The sequence below is a fragment of the Pristiophorus japonicus genome, chromosome 11, assembly GCF_044704955.1.
Source record: "Pristiophorus japonicus isolate sPriJap1 chromosome 11, sPriJap1.hap1, whole genome shotgun sequence".
NCBI classification, from domain to species: Eukaryota; Metazoa; Chordata; class Chondrichthyes; family Pristiophoridae; genus Pristiophorus; species Pristiophorus japonicus.
Genome location: NC_091987.1, coordinates 36,528,817 through 36,542,361, shown reverse-complemented (window position 1 = coordinate 36,542,361; position 13,545 = coordinate 36,528,817). Strand labels below are relative to the sequence as shown.

The 13,545-nt window shown below is 45.8% G+C and overlaps 1 protein-coding gene across 12 annotated transcripts in view; it reads right to left on the bottom strand.

Moving 5' to 3' along the window:
• Nucleotides 1-13,545, bottom strand: part of dmd (dystrophin) — a 2,299,423-nt gene that overhangs the window by 1,276,656 nt on the left and 1,009,222 nt on the right. For all 12 annotated transcript variants that reach the window (XM_070893344.1, XM_070893337.1, XM_070893339.1 and 9 more), the window contains 3 exons: nt 9,998-10,143; nt 7,047-7,259; nt 875-988 (listed from right to left, as the gene is read on the bottom strand). In XM_070893344.1, the coding sequence (XP_070749445.1) occupies nt 875-988; nt 7,047-7,259; nt 9,998-10,143 (473 nt within the window). The remainder of the gene's footprint in view (nt 1-874; nt 989-7,046; nt 7,260-9,997; nt 10,144-13,545) is intronic.

Sequence of the window (13,545 nt, the reverse complement as noted above, 5' to 3'; positions counted from 1 at the left end):
TAGAGGGTTGTAAATCTGTGGAATTCGCTGCCTCAGAGAGCTGTGGAAGCTGGGTCACTGAATAAATTTAAGACAGAGATAGACAGTTTCTTAACCGATAAGGGAATTAGGGGTTTGGGGAGCAGGCAGAGAAGTGGACCTGAGTCCATGATCGGATCAGCCATGATCATACTAAATGGTGGAGCAGGCTTGAGGGGCCGTATTGGGTTTGGACCAGACAATCTGGCTTTGGCGTGTGAGTTGGGATTGGAATCCTCTCAAATGTAAGTCAAATATTAAAAGCCTGTTGTCTTTAAAACGCACATTCACTGTTTTCAACTTATTTCTGTGTCTAATGATGGGATGATATTACTGAAGTTATTAAGGTTTTTAATTACATTTCATCAGCAAAAAAACTAAAATTAAAACTCAAGCCATGATATCACTCTTTGCCCAACCATAATAGATTTGTCTCCCCAAAACAGTATTAGCTGAAGGTGCCAGCCATGAATGACCTGTATGGGTTATGAAGAGCAGAAGAATGGCTGGCCTTAAGACACAAGACAATAGTCAAATCTGAATATTGTGGTGACACTGGAGGTTGCTCAGGATGTTCGCCCACGGGTTTGACAGGGTGGGAGCTCCTTCGTGCTACTTCCTCACAAGCTATCATTTAAAAAGAAAACTCATAGTAACAAAAGTTTCTTACTACAGTGAAGAATGCTGATTAATTAAGATGTTTTATTTTTGTTGTAGCTTCCAGTTACTGTCCATTTAATAAATATATGACCATTGACCTGCAACTGTATTGACGCCTGAAGTAAGGATGTTTCATGCCTGAGCTTGTTTCACCGTCTATAAAGACTAGGATTAGTCTTGCAGGAAATTTACTTACAGTACATTGCTCTAGCTGCTTTTCAAGTGCCTCGGAATCACCAAGAGCAGGCCATTCTTCTTTCAGGAAAACATCCACTTCTGCCATCCATTTCTTTAAGGTTTTTGTGTCATTCTGTTCAACACAAAGAAATTATAAAGTTGCACGTGAATAGATCCATTACCATTACAACAGATTCCATCCAAGTCTCCAGCTAATTCATTCAATATTGTTGGCACTGTGTACAGCCGTTGCTCACTCTGTTCAATTGCAGGAATTACAATACTGCAATCTTTCTGGGAATACAGCTAGAAGCCTATTTGAATGAGGGAAAGCAAATATGGTTTATATGTGGAAAAAATATTGAATTGCAATTGTGTATCAAATTTGCATGTTTATTTGGACGCCTCATCACTGGTCAGGAGGGCACCAACTTACTGTTTCTGCTTTTCCTCCACAATGTTATTTCCCTACCAAAATTTCCCTCCATCGTTTTTGAAAGGGGCAGAGTGATATCTACTCCATGATTGGCTGACACAACACAAAGGCCAATTAGGGTGTGCAGTCAGCAGACATGTACCCACCTGTGACAGAGTCTGTAATTCCCGTATTGGACTCTTCAGCCACCCGAGAACTCACTTTTAGAGAGGAAGCAAGTCTTCCTCGACTCCGAGGGACTGCCTATGATGATGACGATGACTGGCTTTAGAACAATCTGGATGATTCCAAACCTTTAAGAGATATATGTCACTTCCAACCTGAATTGGTTGAAACTGAATCAAAGTTTGCATTTTCCAAATATCAGAATTATAGTCTGACAGGATACAAATGAGTATTATTTAGTGATCAACCTTTGAGAGGAAAGGAGTTTTATTACATAATTTGAACAGTGGAAAGGAAAGAGAAATAAGCCAGGATGAGAGATAGCGAATTCTGGTTGGGCCAATAATCAATAATCAACCTAACTTATTCCTCACTTCCCAATCTTCATAAGCCTCATTGCATTTAATCAACAATTTTCATAACAGAGGACTGGGTGACTTAATGGACTGCATACTCTGCTTTCACCTCTGCAACCTGGATTTTCCTCCAGCTCAAATAAAGGCTTACCCTCTCTGTAGGGTCTAAGGGTCTTAAGTGAGTCTGGAAAGTTTCAATCAGTTCCTCATGGAAACCTGTCCACAACACAGAACTGCAGACAATTCAGCACTAATTGGCAGTATCTTGCAACAAAGTCATAAGGCTCCTTAGCTTGGAGAATTGAAGTACAGTAATACACCGACATATTACGTAATTTGATTTTAAGACATAATACTGTGGTAGAGTAGACACAGCTTTACCTTGCATTAATCAGTCGGATACCCAAGCTGTTGTCTTGATGTACAGAAAATCTATTACTTCTCCCCCAAAAATAAATACTTTAAATGATACGCTAAGGACTGCAGTGACGTAATGCACTAGTTATGTGAGCACACTGCCACGGCATGCTTGGATATGGGTTCGTAGCCATCTTTCACCACACAAGGGGCCCAAGTTTCGGCCTCAGTTGCTCCTGATCCATATAAAGCCTAGTCCTGTTGTATCCAGGTCAAGGCGGAGTATCTGCCAGTTCTGGCGGACTGCTGTCACAACTATGATGAGAGTCTCCCAGAACAGCAGAGCAAATTTGGTGCCTTAGTGATCTTTGTACTGAGATTTTAAATAAGGTGGAGACACCTAAGCTTAGGGCGACACCATAACCTTATAATAGTCTTTAATGATCTGTTTGTGTTGCAGGTTCTTGGAGAGAGATGGGCAGCCATTTGCAAATGGACTGAAGAGCGCAGGAGATCCTTTTTAAATGGCAGTACTTCACTGAAGAACAGGTAAGTCACACTGCCAATTACCTTTCTGACATACAGGGCCCAGGTTTCGGCCTCAGTTGCTCCTGATTTTTTGGAGCAACTGGTGTAGAACGGAATATCTTAGAAATTCAAATTCTCGGCCTTTAGTTTGCTCCAGTTCTAGTCAGTTAGAACAATTTCACTTTGGACCAGAATTTTTTTTTCAAAAGGGGGCATGTCCGGCCACTTACACCTGTTTTCAAAGTTTCGGCAGTGAAAATCAGGCGTAGGTTACAAATCAGGCATAGGGAATGGGCGGTGGGGGGGGGGGGGGTTTAAAGGGAAGTTTACAAACATTAAACACTTCAGTTTTACAAATAAAGAGCCATCATCAATAATAAATGAGAAAAACATCAATAAATCAACCAATAAATCAATCAAAAAAAATTAATAAGAAATATATATTTTTTTTAAATCAATAAATAAAACATTTTCTACTTACCGACTGAAGCACCAGGAGCCCTCCAACAGCGTGCTGGGATGCCCCCACCCCCCCACCCCCCAGTGTGTCTCTGTCAGTATCTCTATCTCTCTGTCTGTCTGTCTGTGTTTCTGACAGCGAGGGGAGGGGGAGGAGGGGGGTAGAGTGAGAGAGGGGGGGCAGGGGGAGGGGGAGGCAGAGGGGGAGGGAGGGATGGAGGGAAGGGGGAGGGAAGGGGGAGAGAAGGGGGAGAGAAGGGGGGAAGAGAGGGGGGAGGAGAAGGGGGGGGAGGAGAAGGGGAAGGGGGGGAGGAGAAGGGGAAGGGGGGGGAGGAGAAGGGGAAGGGGGGAGGAGAAGGGGAAGGAAAAGGGGGGGAGGAGGAGAAGGGGAAGGGGGGAGGAGGAGAAGGGTAAGGGGGGAGGAGGAGAAGGGTAAGGGGGGGAGGAGGAGAAGGGGGGAGAGGAGGGGAAGGGGAAGGGGGGAGAAGGGGAGAGAGGAGAAGGGGAAAGGGGGGGAGAGGAGAAGAGGAAAGAGAAGGGGAGGAGAAGGGAAGGGGGGGGGAGGAGAAATGAAAGGGGGGGGGGAAGGAGAAGGGGGGAAGGAGACGGGGGGGAAAGGAGAAGGGGGGAAAGGAGAAGGGGGGGAAAGGAGAAGGGGGGAAAGGAGAAGGGGGGAAAGGAGAAGGGGGGGGAAAGGAGAAGGGGGGAAGGAGAAGGGGGGAAGGAGAAGGGGGGAAAGGAGAAGGGGGGAAAGGAGAAGGGGGGGAAGGAGAAGGGGGAAAGGAGAAGGGGGGAAAGGAGAAGGGGGGAAAGGAGAAGGGGGAGAAAGGAGAATGGGGGAAAGGAGAAGGGGGGTAAGGAGAAGGGGGGAAGGAGAAGGGGGGACGGAGAAGGGGGAAGGAGAAGGGGGAAAGGAGAAGGGGGAAAGGAGAAGGGGGAAAGGAGAAGGGGGGGAAGGAGAAGGGGGAAAGGAGAAGGGGGGGAAGGAGAAGGGGGGAAAGGAGAAGGGGGGAAAGGAGAATGGGGGAGAAAGGAGAATGGGGGAAAGGAGAAGGGGGGTAAGGAGAAGGGGGGAGGAGAAGGGGGAAGGAGAAGGGGGGAAGGAGAAGGGGGGGGAAAGGAGAAGGGGGAAAAGGAGAAGGGGGGGAGGAGAAGGGGGGGAAAGGAGAAGTGGGGGAAAGGAGAAGGGGGGGAAAGGAGAAGGGGGGGGAGAAAGGAGAAGGGGGAGGGAGACTGAACGGGCCGGGCGCGGCTGGGCCCAAGATGTCAGGCAAGGCCCGTCCCCAGCACCAGATTTACAGGTAGGTGGCGTCGGGTCGGGTCGGGTCCGGTCGGGAGTACGGGTCGGGTCGCGGGGGGGGGGGGGGGGGGCGGAGGAGGGAGGTCAGGTCGGGTGGAGCAGGGGGGGGAGCGCGGGTCGGATCCAGTCCGGTCCGGTCCGGGGGCGGGGGGGAAGCGGGGGTCGAGTCGGGTCGGGAGGAAGCAGGAGCTGGGCGTGGGAGGCAGCCTTATGCACGCAGCCCCAGTGAGGCCATTCGGCCAGGGCTAGGGTCTGCGTGCTTCGGGCCCCTCCCACACAGTTTTAGGTGCCTGGAGCTACTGCACATGCGCGCCCACTGTAGCGCGCATGTGCAGAGGTCCCGGCACTGTTTTCAGCGCAGGGACCTAGCTCCGCCCCCCACAGCTCGTGCTGCGTTGCGCCGAGCTGCAAACGACCTGCAGGGAGCCGGAGAATCTATACGTTTTTTTTAGGCGCACTTTGTGGCGCAAAAAACGGGTGTCCACAGCGTGGCCCGAAACTTGGGCCCAAGTTCCTTATGGCTGTTGTGTTGTCAAAGGTGCAGCAGGGAGAAGCAGTGAGGCTCCTCCAACTGAGGAGGAAAATATTAAATAGCAAGCCACCCTGGGCCATTCTCATGCACCTTCTATTCCGGAAGCTAATTCCCTCCCATTCTCTCAGCTCGGGAAAGCATATAATGTGGGAAGATGTGAGGGAGGTGCAAAATTAAAAGGGAATAATAAGCAGGTCATTGTGATTTACAATAAATTATTATTTAAGATTATTTGATTTAAATTTGAACTCCAATGTATGATTTTTAAGTGTGTTGCATTCAAAGGTAGTCATCAATAGGAATTTCCATCAATTATACAAAAGTGACTAACAATAAAAACCATAGACATAGAATGGTTACAGCACAGAAGGCGACCATTCGGCCAGTCGAGCCTGTAACGGCTCTCTGCAAGAGCACTTCAGCAAGTCCCACTCCCCCACCCTTTCCACATCGCCCTGCAATTTTGTTTTCCTTCAGAAACTTATCTAATTCCCTTTTGAAAGCCACAACTAGTCCTTTCAGGCAGTGCATTCCAGATCCTAACCACTCGCTGTGCAAAAAAGTTTTTCCTTGTGTTGTCTTTGGTTCTTTTGCCAGTCACCTTAAATCTGTGTCCTCTGGTTCTCGACCCTTCCACTAATGGGAACAGTTTGTTTCTATCTACTCTGCTTCTGCCCCTCATGATTTTGAACACCTATCAAATCTCCTCTCAACCTTCTCTGCTCTGAGGAGAAAAACCCCAGCTTCTCCAATCTATCCACGTAATTGAAGTCCCTCATCCCTGGAATCATTCTCTTAAATATTTTCTGCACCCTCTCTTAGGCTTTCACATCCTTCCTAAACTGCAGTGCCCAGAATTGGACACAATACTCCACTTGAGGACAAACCAGTGTTTTATAAATGTTCATCATAACTTCCTTGCTTTTGTACTCTGTGCCTCTATTTATGAAGCTCAGGTTCCTGTATGCTTTTTTAACCGCTTTCTCAACCTGCCCTGCCACCTTCAACCATTTGTGCACATATACCCCCGGGTCTCTGTTCATGCACCCCCGTTAGGATTGTACATATAAGGATAGCTTGGAAGTGCCATTTTCATCATCAACAACAACTTGAATTTATATAGCGCCTTTAACATAGTAAAACATCCCAAGGTGCTTCACAAGAATGTTTTATAAACCAAAATTTGACAACGAGCCACACAAGGAGAAATTAGGGCAGACTTGGTCAAAGAGCTAGGTTTTAAGGAGCCTCTTCATGTACTTTGCCAGTTAATTGCTTCAAGGGGGAAAAATGACAACGGCAATCTCTGTTATAACTTTGCTCCCTGTTGAAAGAGCAGAGTGCTATTGTTGTGCGCTGTATATAGATTGACAGGGAATGAGTACTTCTGCGCAAGCGCATTACGTCCCGGCTGCGAATGCACATAGAAGCAGGATTGTCTGGGGAGACTGAAGATGCTGCGTGTTCTCTGAGCTCGGTAGTGTTAGCACTGTGCATTCTGTACAATTGGTAGCGTTAGCGCTGTGCGTTCTCTTAGCTCGGTAGTGTTAGCGCTGTGCATTCTCTGAGCTCGGTAGTGTTAGCGCTGTGCGTTCTCTGAGCTTGGTAGTGTTAGCGCTGCGTGTTCTCTGAGCTCGGTAGTGTTAGAGCTGTGCGTTCTCTGAGCTTGGTAGTGTTAGCGCTGTGCATTCTGTGCAATTGGTAGTGTTAGCACTGTGTGTTCTCTGAGCTCAGTAGTGTTAGCACTGTGCGGTCTCTGAACTCGGGAGTGTTTCTGCTGAGCGGTGCCTTGGAACCCTGGAACCTGCAATGACAATGACTAGATCAAATTACACATTGCAAAGAAGTTGAATTACGCTGCAGCAGACTGGATCAAATTACACATTCAAGACATTGAAGTTGTGTGTTTATTGTCCTTCCATAGCCTGCGTCAATACAGGCTGATTCCACCAGAGTGATGTAAATAGACGCAACTGTTGTTGTGAAGTGTGGATGAATATCCAACTTAGGTTGCCAGGTTCTGGATGCATGACAATAAACTGCTAAATTTGCACCAACCTGAAACTGCTGAACCTTTGTCATCAGTTCCTCAAGTTTCTGGCTTTGCTCCATCAAATGAATGATCAATTTCTTCCAACGGCCAACAATCCCTTCAAGTTCTGATCGATATTTCTGGCTGATTTCTGCTGGGGCTTTCCTGGATACCTCCTCTACAGCTGTAGTGAGATAATTCAGACCACTTTGCTGCTCTTGAAAAGTGCCTTGTAAAACCTCAAAAAGATTTAATTGTTTTTAGAAAACCTTCTAAAAATGTTATGAGAATCATAAAAATTAAGATGAAGTTTCAATCAAGAAAACATAAAATAAATGTTGCAGTCTTTAACGTTAGAGCAAGCAATATGTTTCAGCATTTCAGATGTAGCTTTAGTTTCTTTTTCCAATTAAGACCATATTAATCACTGAAGATCTCAACATTTTCCTGCCTTATCTTTATGAAGTTTGTGTTCTTAACCATTCAAATTGATCAACATTTAGGACATTGAGGACTTTTTGACTGAGCCCAAACAGTTAAAGTTCACAGTTTGAAACAATTTAATTTCCCCAAGCAACTACCAAAATCCCATCTTGGTCATCCATTCAAGTCAAGTGATCCCCAAGTAAGGGAAATCATGCAGTCAAATACCCAGTGGCACAAACACAAGTGATGTTGCTGGGTCTCCAGCTAGCTAAATGAAGGCAACCTCCGTTCAATCAAGATTCCTCAACTCATTAATGCTAATATTGAAGTTGTTGCTGAGGCAATTGACTTCCTCCCACCCCTTCCATTATGATCCTGACCTCTGTCCTAACCCCCTGCCCTCCAGCGTAGCCCTGTTTAGCCTCCCTTCCCAACATATGTGAGCTATTGACAATATAAATATTACAAAAAAATTAACACACTTTTTAAACTTGCAGATTGAGGAGGATCAGAGGTATACAATGCATCCTGTTACCACTATTTAGCTGTTAGGACTGCATGTCAGCACTGTTAAAATATATTTACATTCCATATACTTAAGAGTCCCAGTGAGTCTCAAAGCTGCCAACTTAAACTGACTCCACGACAAATTATGAAAATATATGGCAGTTCTAGTGTATAATTTTTAACTTTAATTTCTCCTTTGGGATTTTCAATTACCCAACAAAATACATTGGAGAGAAGTGAAAGCTGTTTCTCACACATATATACATATACAGCTGACAGGTATCAAAGGGAATGCCATGCTGTGAGTTGCCGGGACCAAAGAGTGAATTTTAATCCTATCCGCCAATGGAAACCGGGCAAGCGGGCAGTTAAAATCCCTGCCGATGCCCTGCACTGATCCTGCCTTTTTCAATGGCTGGGAATTCTTGATCTTGCACAACTATCACAATATCAGGAATTCTCAGAGAAGGAGAAGAGGATGGGGATGGGGGGAGGGGGGAAGTTAGGAGAAAAATCATCACTCTTGGTGAGATAGTGGCTTGTTTCACAGATGTAAATGTTCCAGCAGCCCCTGGTCATTAGCTGCAGGTGAGGCAGGAATTCACTGAAGAAATCTTAATTCAGGGCAACATTTACATCCCATTCTAACTCTGAAGTTTAAACTGAGACAAAGGAAGAATAAAAGGGCATCTTTCATGATTTAAAAAAATAATTGGAGGCCATTTCAAATCAGAAAAAAAACATGTCGCACAGTTTTCAGATGCCTTTGAATCCCATTTATGATGGACGATAGCCCCAGTTTTAATTCTGGGACAGTTTGGGGCAAGTGTGGAGAATTAGAAACTCACCCATTACTTCAGAAATGAGAACCTGTTAAAACGCCTGGGTCTCATTTAAATTCTGCAGGCTGATTTCCCACACATGGTAAGTCAGTGAGGATTGATGGAAAATCACATGGCCCGACAACAGAAGGCAGGATCGCCTGCTGGGCCATCAGAAAAACAGGAAATCAGGACAGGAGAAGCCTAAGCCCTTTCTTGAGAATTACCACAACTCTGCCAGTTTCTTTTTAACCTATCTTTATCACTTGTTTGGCTCAGCATAATCAGTCATTATTACCAAGCTCAGGAACCTTAATGTTTTTACCTGAAAAGACCTTGCAACCCTTGAAGACTCGAAATGGGTAGAAAATAACATCATCAGTCTTTCTCAGCATAATTATTGACTTTGGCTTCTCAGCACTGAATATGACATTTATTTGTCCCAGTGTCCAATTCTATCTATATTATTGCCTACAATGAGTCAATTATTGCTTGTCTTTTAGACAGGGACTTAACCACTCCTCAGAAGATGGTGGTATCAGCAAAAAACACCTTCTGAAAAGGTTTTTGTACAAATAAGCTACATATCTATCAGTGATTAATGGATGGTCCCTCACGTCAAGGACAACTGGATCATTAGAGGTTTCTAATCTACCATTACAAAATTGGATTGTTGCAATCATTTGATACTAAAATATATCTAATACAGGTTGAATCTCCCTTATCCGCATCCTTGGGACCTGGTCTGTTCCGAATGAGGGATATTTCCGATAAGGGGAAGTCGCATATTTTCAATGTGTGTGCGCGCCGTTTGGCTGGAACGACTGTCAGTCAGACAGTCAGTCAGTCAGTGTGATGTCGGCAGGCCAGCGGGCCCCGAGGTGTCGGCGGGACGTCGGGCCCCGAGGTGTTCTAGGTTGAGGGGGCTTCTGCTACTGCTGATCACTTTCTTTCTAGTAAGTGTGTGGATTTTCGGTTTAGGTGAATGATTTAATTAAATAATAAAGGAAAGGTATCACTGTTGTGCCTAAAAAGGGAATGGGAAACCTGGGAGGGGTAGGTGTCGGAGTTCTGCGCATGCATCACCCGGCGGCCGGGAATAGTGCCAGACAATGGGTGGTGCCGGATAAGGGAGTCCTGGATAAGAGGTTCAACCTGTATTATGAAAGCAATATAACTCAATTGAGACTTTCCAGCTGAAATGGCTGACTAAGGATACATACTTTCAGTTCCCTGAGTCGTTGCTCCATAATTTCATATTCTGTGACTGTGACACGAGGGACAGTTAACTTGGCTTCAGATTGTTGGATCCACAGAACCAAGTTGTTCATCGTCTCCTTGTAACGAAGAGTAGGCAGGCTGTGCAGAACTGGGAAACAGAAAAATTATATGTGCAATTAAGCATAATTCAGATAGATTTTGATTTTACAATCTAGACAAAAAACTACAGTTCAGAAGATTGTTAGCACAGCACATGACTTAGCCTACCTATAATTAGTCACTCTTATGATGTCATTTAATGGTGAATCATGTTACTACATTATGTCACAATATGCATACATTAACAGATTCGGATCAGGAGTAGGCCATTCAGCCCCTCAAGCCTGCTCCGCCATTGCTCAATATCTCTTGATACCCTGACCTAACAAAAATCTACCTATCTCAGTCTTGAAAGTTCCAATTGTCCTAATATTCACACAACCTTTTGGGGGAGAGCTTTCACGATTTCTGCTAGATTCCTGATTTAGCCCCTGAACAGCTTAGCTCTGATAACATGATGTCCCCTCGTTCTTAATTCCTCAGCAGAGGAAATAGTTTTTCCATATCTTCCCTACCAAATCCTTTTAACATTTGAAATACTTCGATCATATCATGCTTCAATCTTCTATACTCAAAGGAATACATGCTAAGTTTACGCAACCTGTCCTAAGAATTAAACAACAACAACTTGTATTCATATAGCACCTTTAACGTAGTAAAACGTCCCAATGTGCTTCACAGGAGTGTTATAAGACAAATATTTGACCGAGCCACATTAGAAGAAATTACATCAGATGATCAAAAGCTTGATCAAAGAGGTAGGTTTAAGGAGCGTCTTAAAGGAGGAAAGAGAGGTAGAGAGGTAGAGAGGTTTAGGGAGGGAGTTCGAGAGCTCGGGCCTAGGCAACAAAAGGCACAGCCACCAATGGTTGAGCGATTATAATCAGGAAAGCTTAAGAGAGCAGAATTTGAGGAGCGCAGCTATTTCGGGGGGTTGTGAAGCTGAAGGAGATTACAGAGATACGGAGGAGCGAGGCCATGGAAGGATTTGTAAACAAGGATGAGAATTTTGAAATTGAAGCATTAATTGCTTAACTAGAAGCCAATGTAGGTCAACGAGCACAGGGGCGATGGGTGAACGGGACTTGGTGCGAGTTAGGACATGGGATGCCGAGTTTTGGATGACCTCCAGCTTACGTAGGGTAGAATGTAGAACACTCCCCTCTGCTTCACTCCTCTCCCCTCACCTCCACTCCCAGCCAAGAATGCATTAGAGTAGTCAAGTCTAGAGGTAACAAAGGCATGGAAGAGGGTTTTAGCAGCAGATGCGCTGAGGCAGGGGCAGAGATGAGCAATGTTAACCTCCAAGCCTTGGTATCATTATGGTGAATTTAGGCTGTACCCCCTCCAAGGCCAATATATCTCTAAATAGGGATCTGACCAAGGCATAACCCCACTTGCTATTCCAGGCCCTTATTGTTAAGCCGATTATTTCATACAGATGCAGCGTTGAGAATCCGGAACCCTCGGGACCGAGGCCATTCCAGATTCCGGGCTTTTTTGGACTTTCGATCATCTTTCTGACATCACGAATCCGGAAACACCCGAGCCCAGGTTCAGGTATGTCTGGATTTTGGAACATCAGAAAGGGAGGGGGAGGGGTCCCCGCCAATGAGCTGTTTGGGCCGCCGGCCCCGTTGATGAGATCGTTAGGTGGGGCCCTGCCGTGGAGGTGGTGTTCGGGCCGCCGGCCTCGTCATGGAGGAGCTGTTCGGGTGGGCCCCACCATGGAGGAGCTGTTCGGGCGGGCCCCGCCATGGAGGTGGTGTTCGGACAGGCCCCGCCGTGGAGGAGCTGTTTGGGCGGGCCCCGCCATGGAGGTGGTGTTCAGACAGGCCCCGCCGTGGAGGAGCTGTTTGGGCGGGCCCCGCCATGGAGGTGGTGTTCGGACAGGCCCCGCGTTGACGAGCTGTTCGGGTGGGCCCCGCTGAGGAGGTCATCGGCCGGGCCGGCGAGGAGGCCCCGAGGTAAAGGCAGCGGTGGCGAACAGGGCAAAATGAGGGGCGGTGAGGCAAGGCCCGAGGTCGGGCAGCAGCGGGATCCCGAGGTCGGCAGGGTCTGGATTCCAGAACATTTTACGGATTCCGGACGACCCTGCCACCGATCAGTCCAGAATCCAGAGTCCGGAACTGCGGATTTTCGACACTGCATCTGTATAAGCAATTAACTGCAACTATTCTGATGTACTAGGCAGGAAAGTAATACATTTATTTTTCTCAAAGCTACATATTTACCATTGAATGCTGCAGTAATTATGAACAGTGTTTATATAAATTAAATTTTAAGGATCATTTCCACAGCAACTTTCGCAGCACACCAAAAAGGTTTTTAGGAACTAAAGCAGTTATGTTAAAGACACTCACTAGTGATCTCACTTCAGACTGCAGGACAACATTCGAAGAACATCTCCAGATGTTGTTATCCAATCAAGTATATATTTTTTAATTCCTTTGGGATTCTTAGAGCAAGAATATTGTTGTTAGGGACATGCTTCAGAAAATATGCTTTATCTTAGTTTCTTGGTAAAGAAGAAACCATAGTCAGGATTGCCTAAACATCTGAATGTCACAAGGCTTCAAACTGATTTCAAAACCAGGAAATACAATTAGATTTGAAAATGACAATCAAGATCAGCATTTCAAACTAGTACCAAACCTGAGAGTGAGCCACTCCCAATATGCTTGGAGAAGTGTAAATGCACTAAGACTCGGACAGCCTAAACTATAATTCATCAAAAACTTTGTAGCCTGCGTTCTATCCCACACTAAGTCCCGATTCCTTTTTTCGACCTGACCTTGCCAACCTTCAAAATCAAAATCCTATCCTCATTTGCAAATCAAGCCATGGCATTCCTCTTCCCTATTTCTGCAACATCCTCCAGTCCAACAGGCTGGCTGGCACTATCTGCTCTTCCCACTTTAACCTCCTTTGCATCTCCCCTCCATCATTCCACTTCACTCCACCATTAGTGGCAGAGTCCTCAGTCATGCTGAGCCTAGAGACTGGAACTCTCTCCCCAAACCCACCCACCTCTTTATGTCTCTGCTCACCTTTAAAGGCCTCCTCAAAACCCAACTCCTTGACTATGCTTTTGGCCATTACCCCTACTTCTTTTTCTCACTACTGCTTGGAGTGCATGTCCACGTCGGTGAAACATCTTGGAATATTTTATTGTGTTAAAAGTGAATGGGCCAGAATTTGCAGTCGGTATGACGATGCACTCTCAGATTACGCCTTCATTCTGCCTTTGAAATTGACCGCAAGTGTGGGATTTTCGCATGCGCTAAATCCAGAACTTGCGATCTGTCAAGTTCTGACTTGACAGATCATCCGCGCCGACTGTGAAATCCTTATTTTTGGTGCAGAGTTGGGCAAGCAATTACACAGTAAAATGTTATGGCTGGTGAAAACAGGCACAGGAGCTTGTTTGAGGGGAGGGGGAAAATGAGAA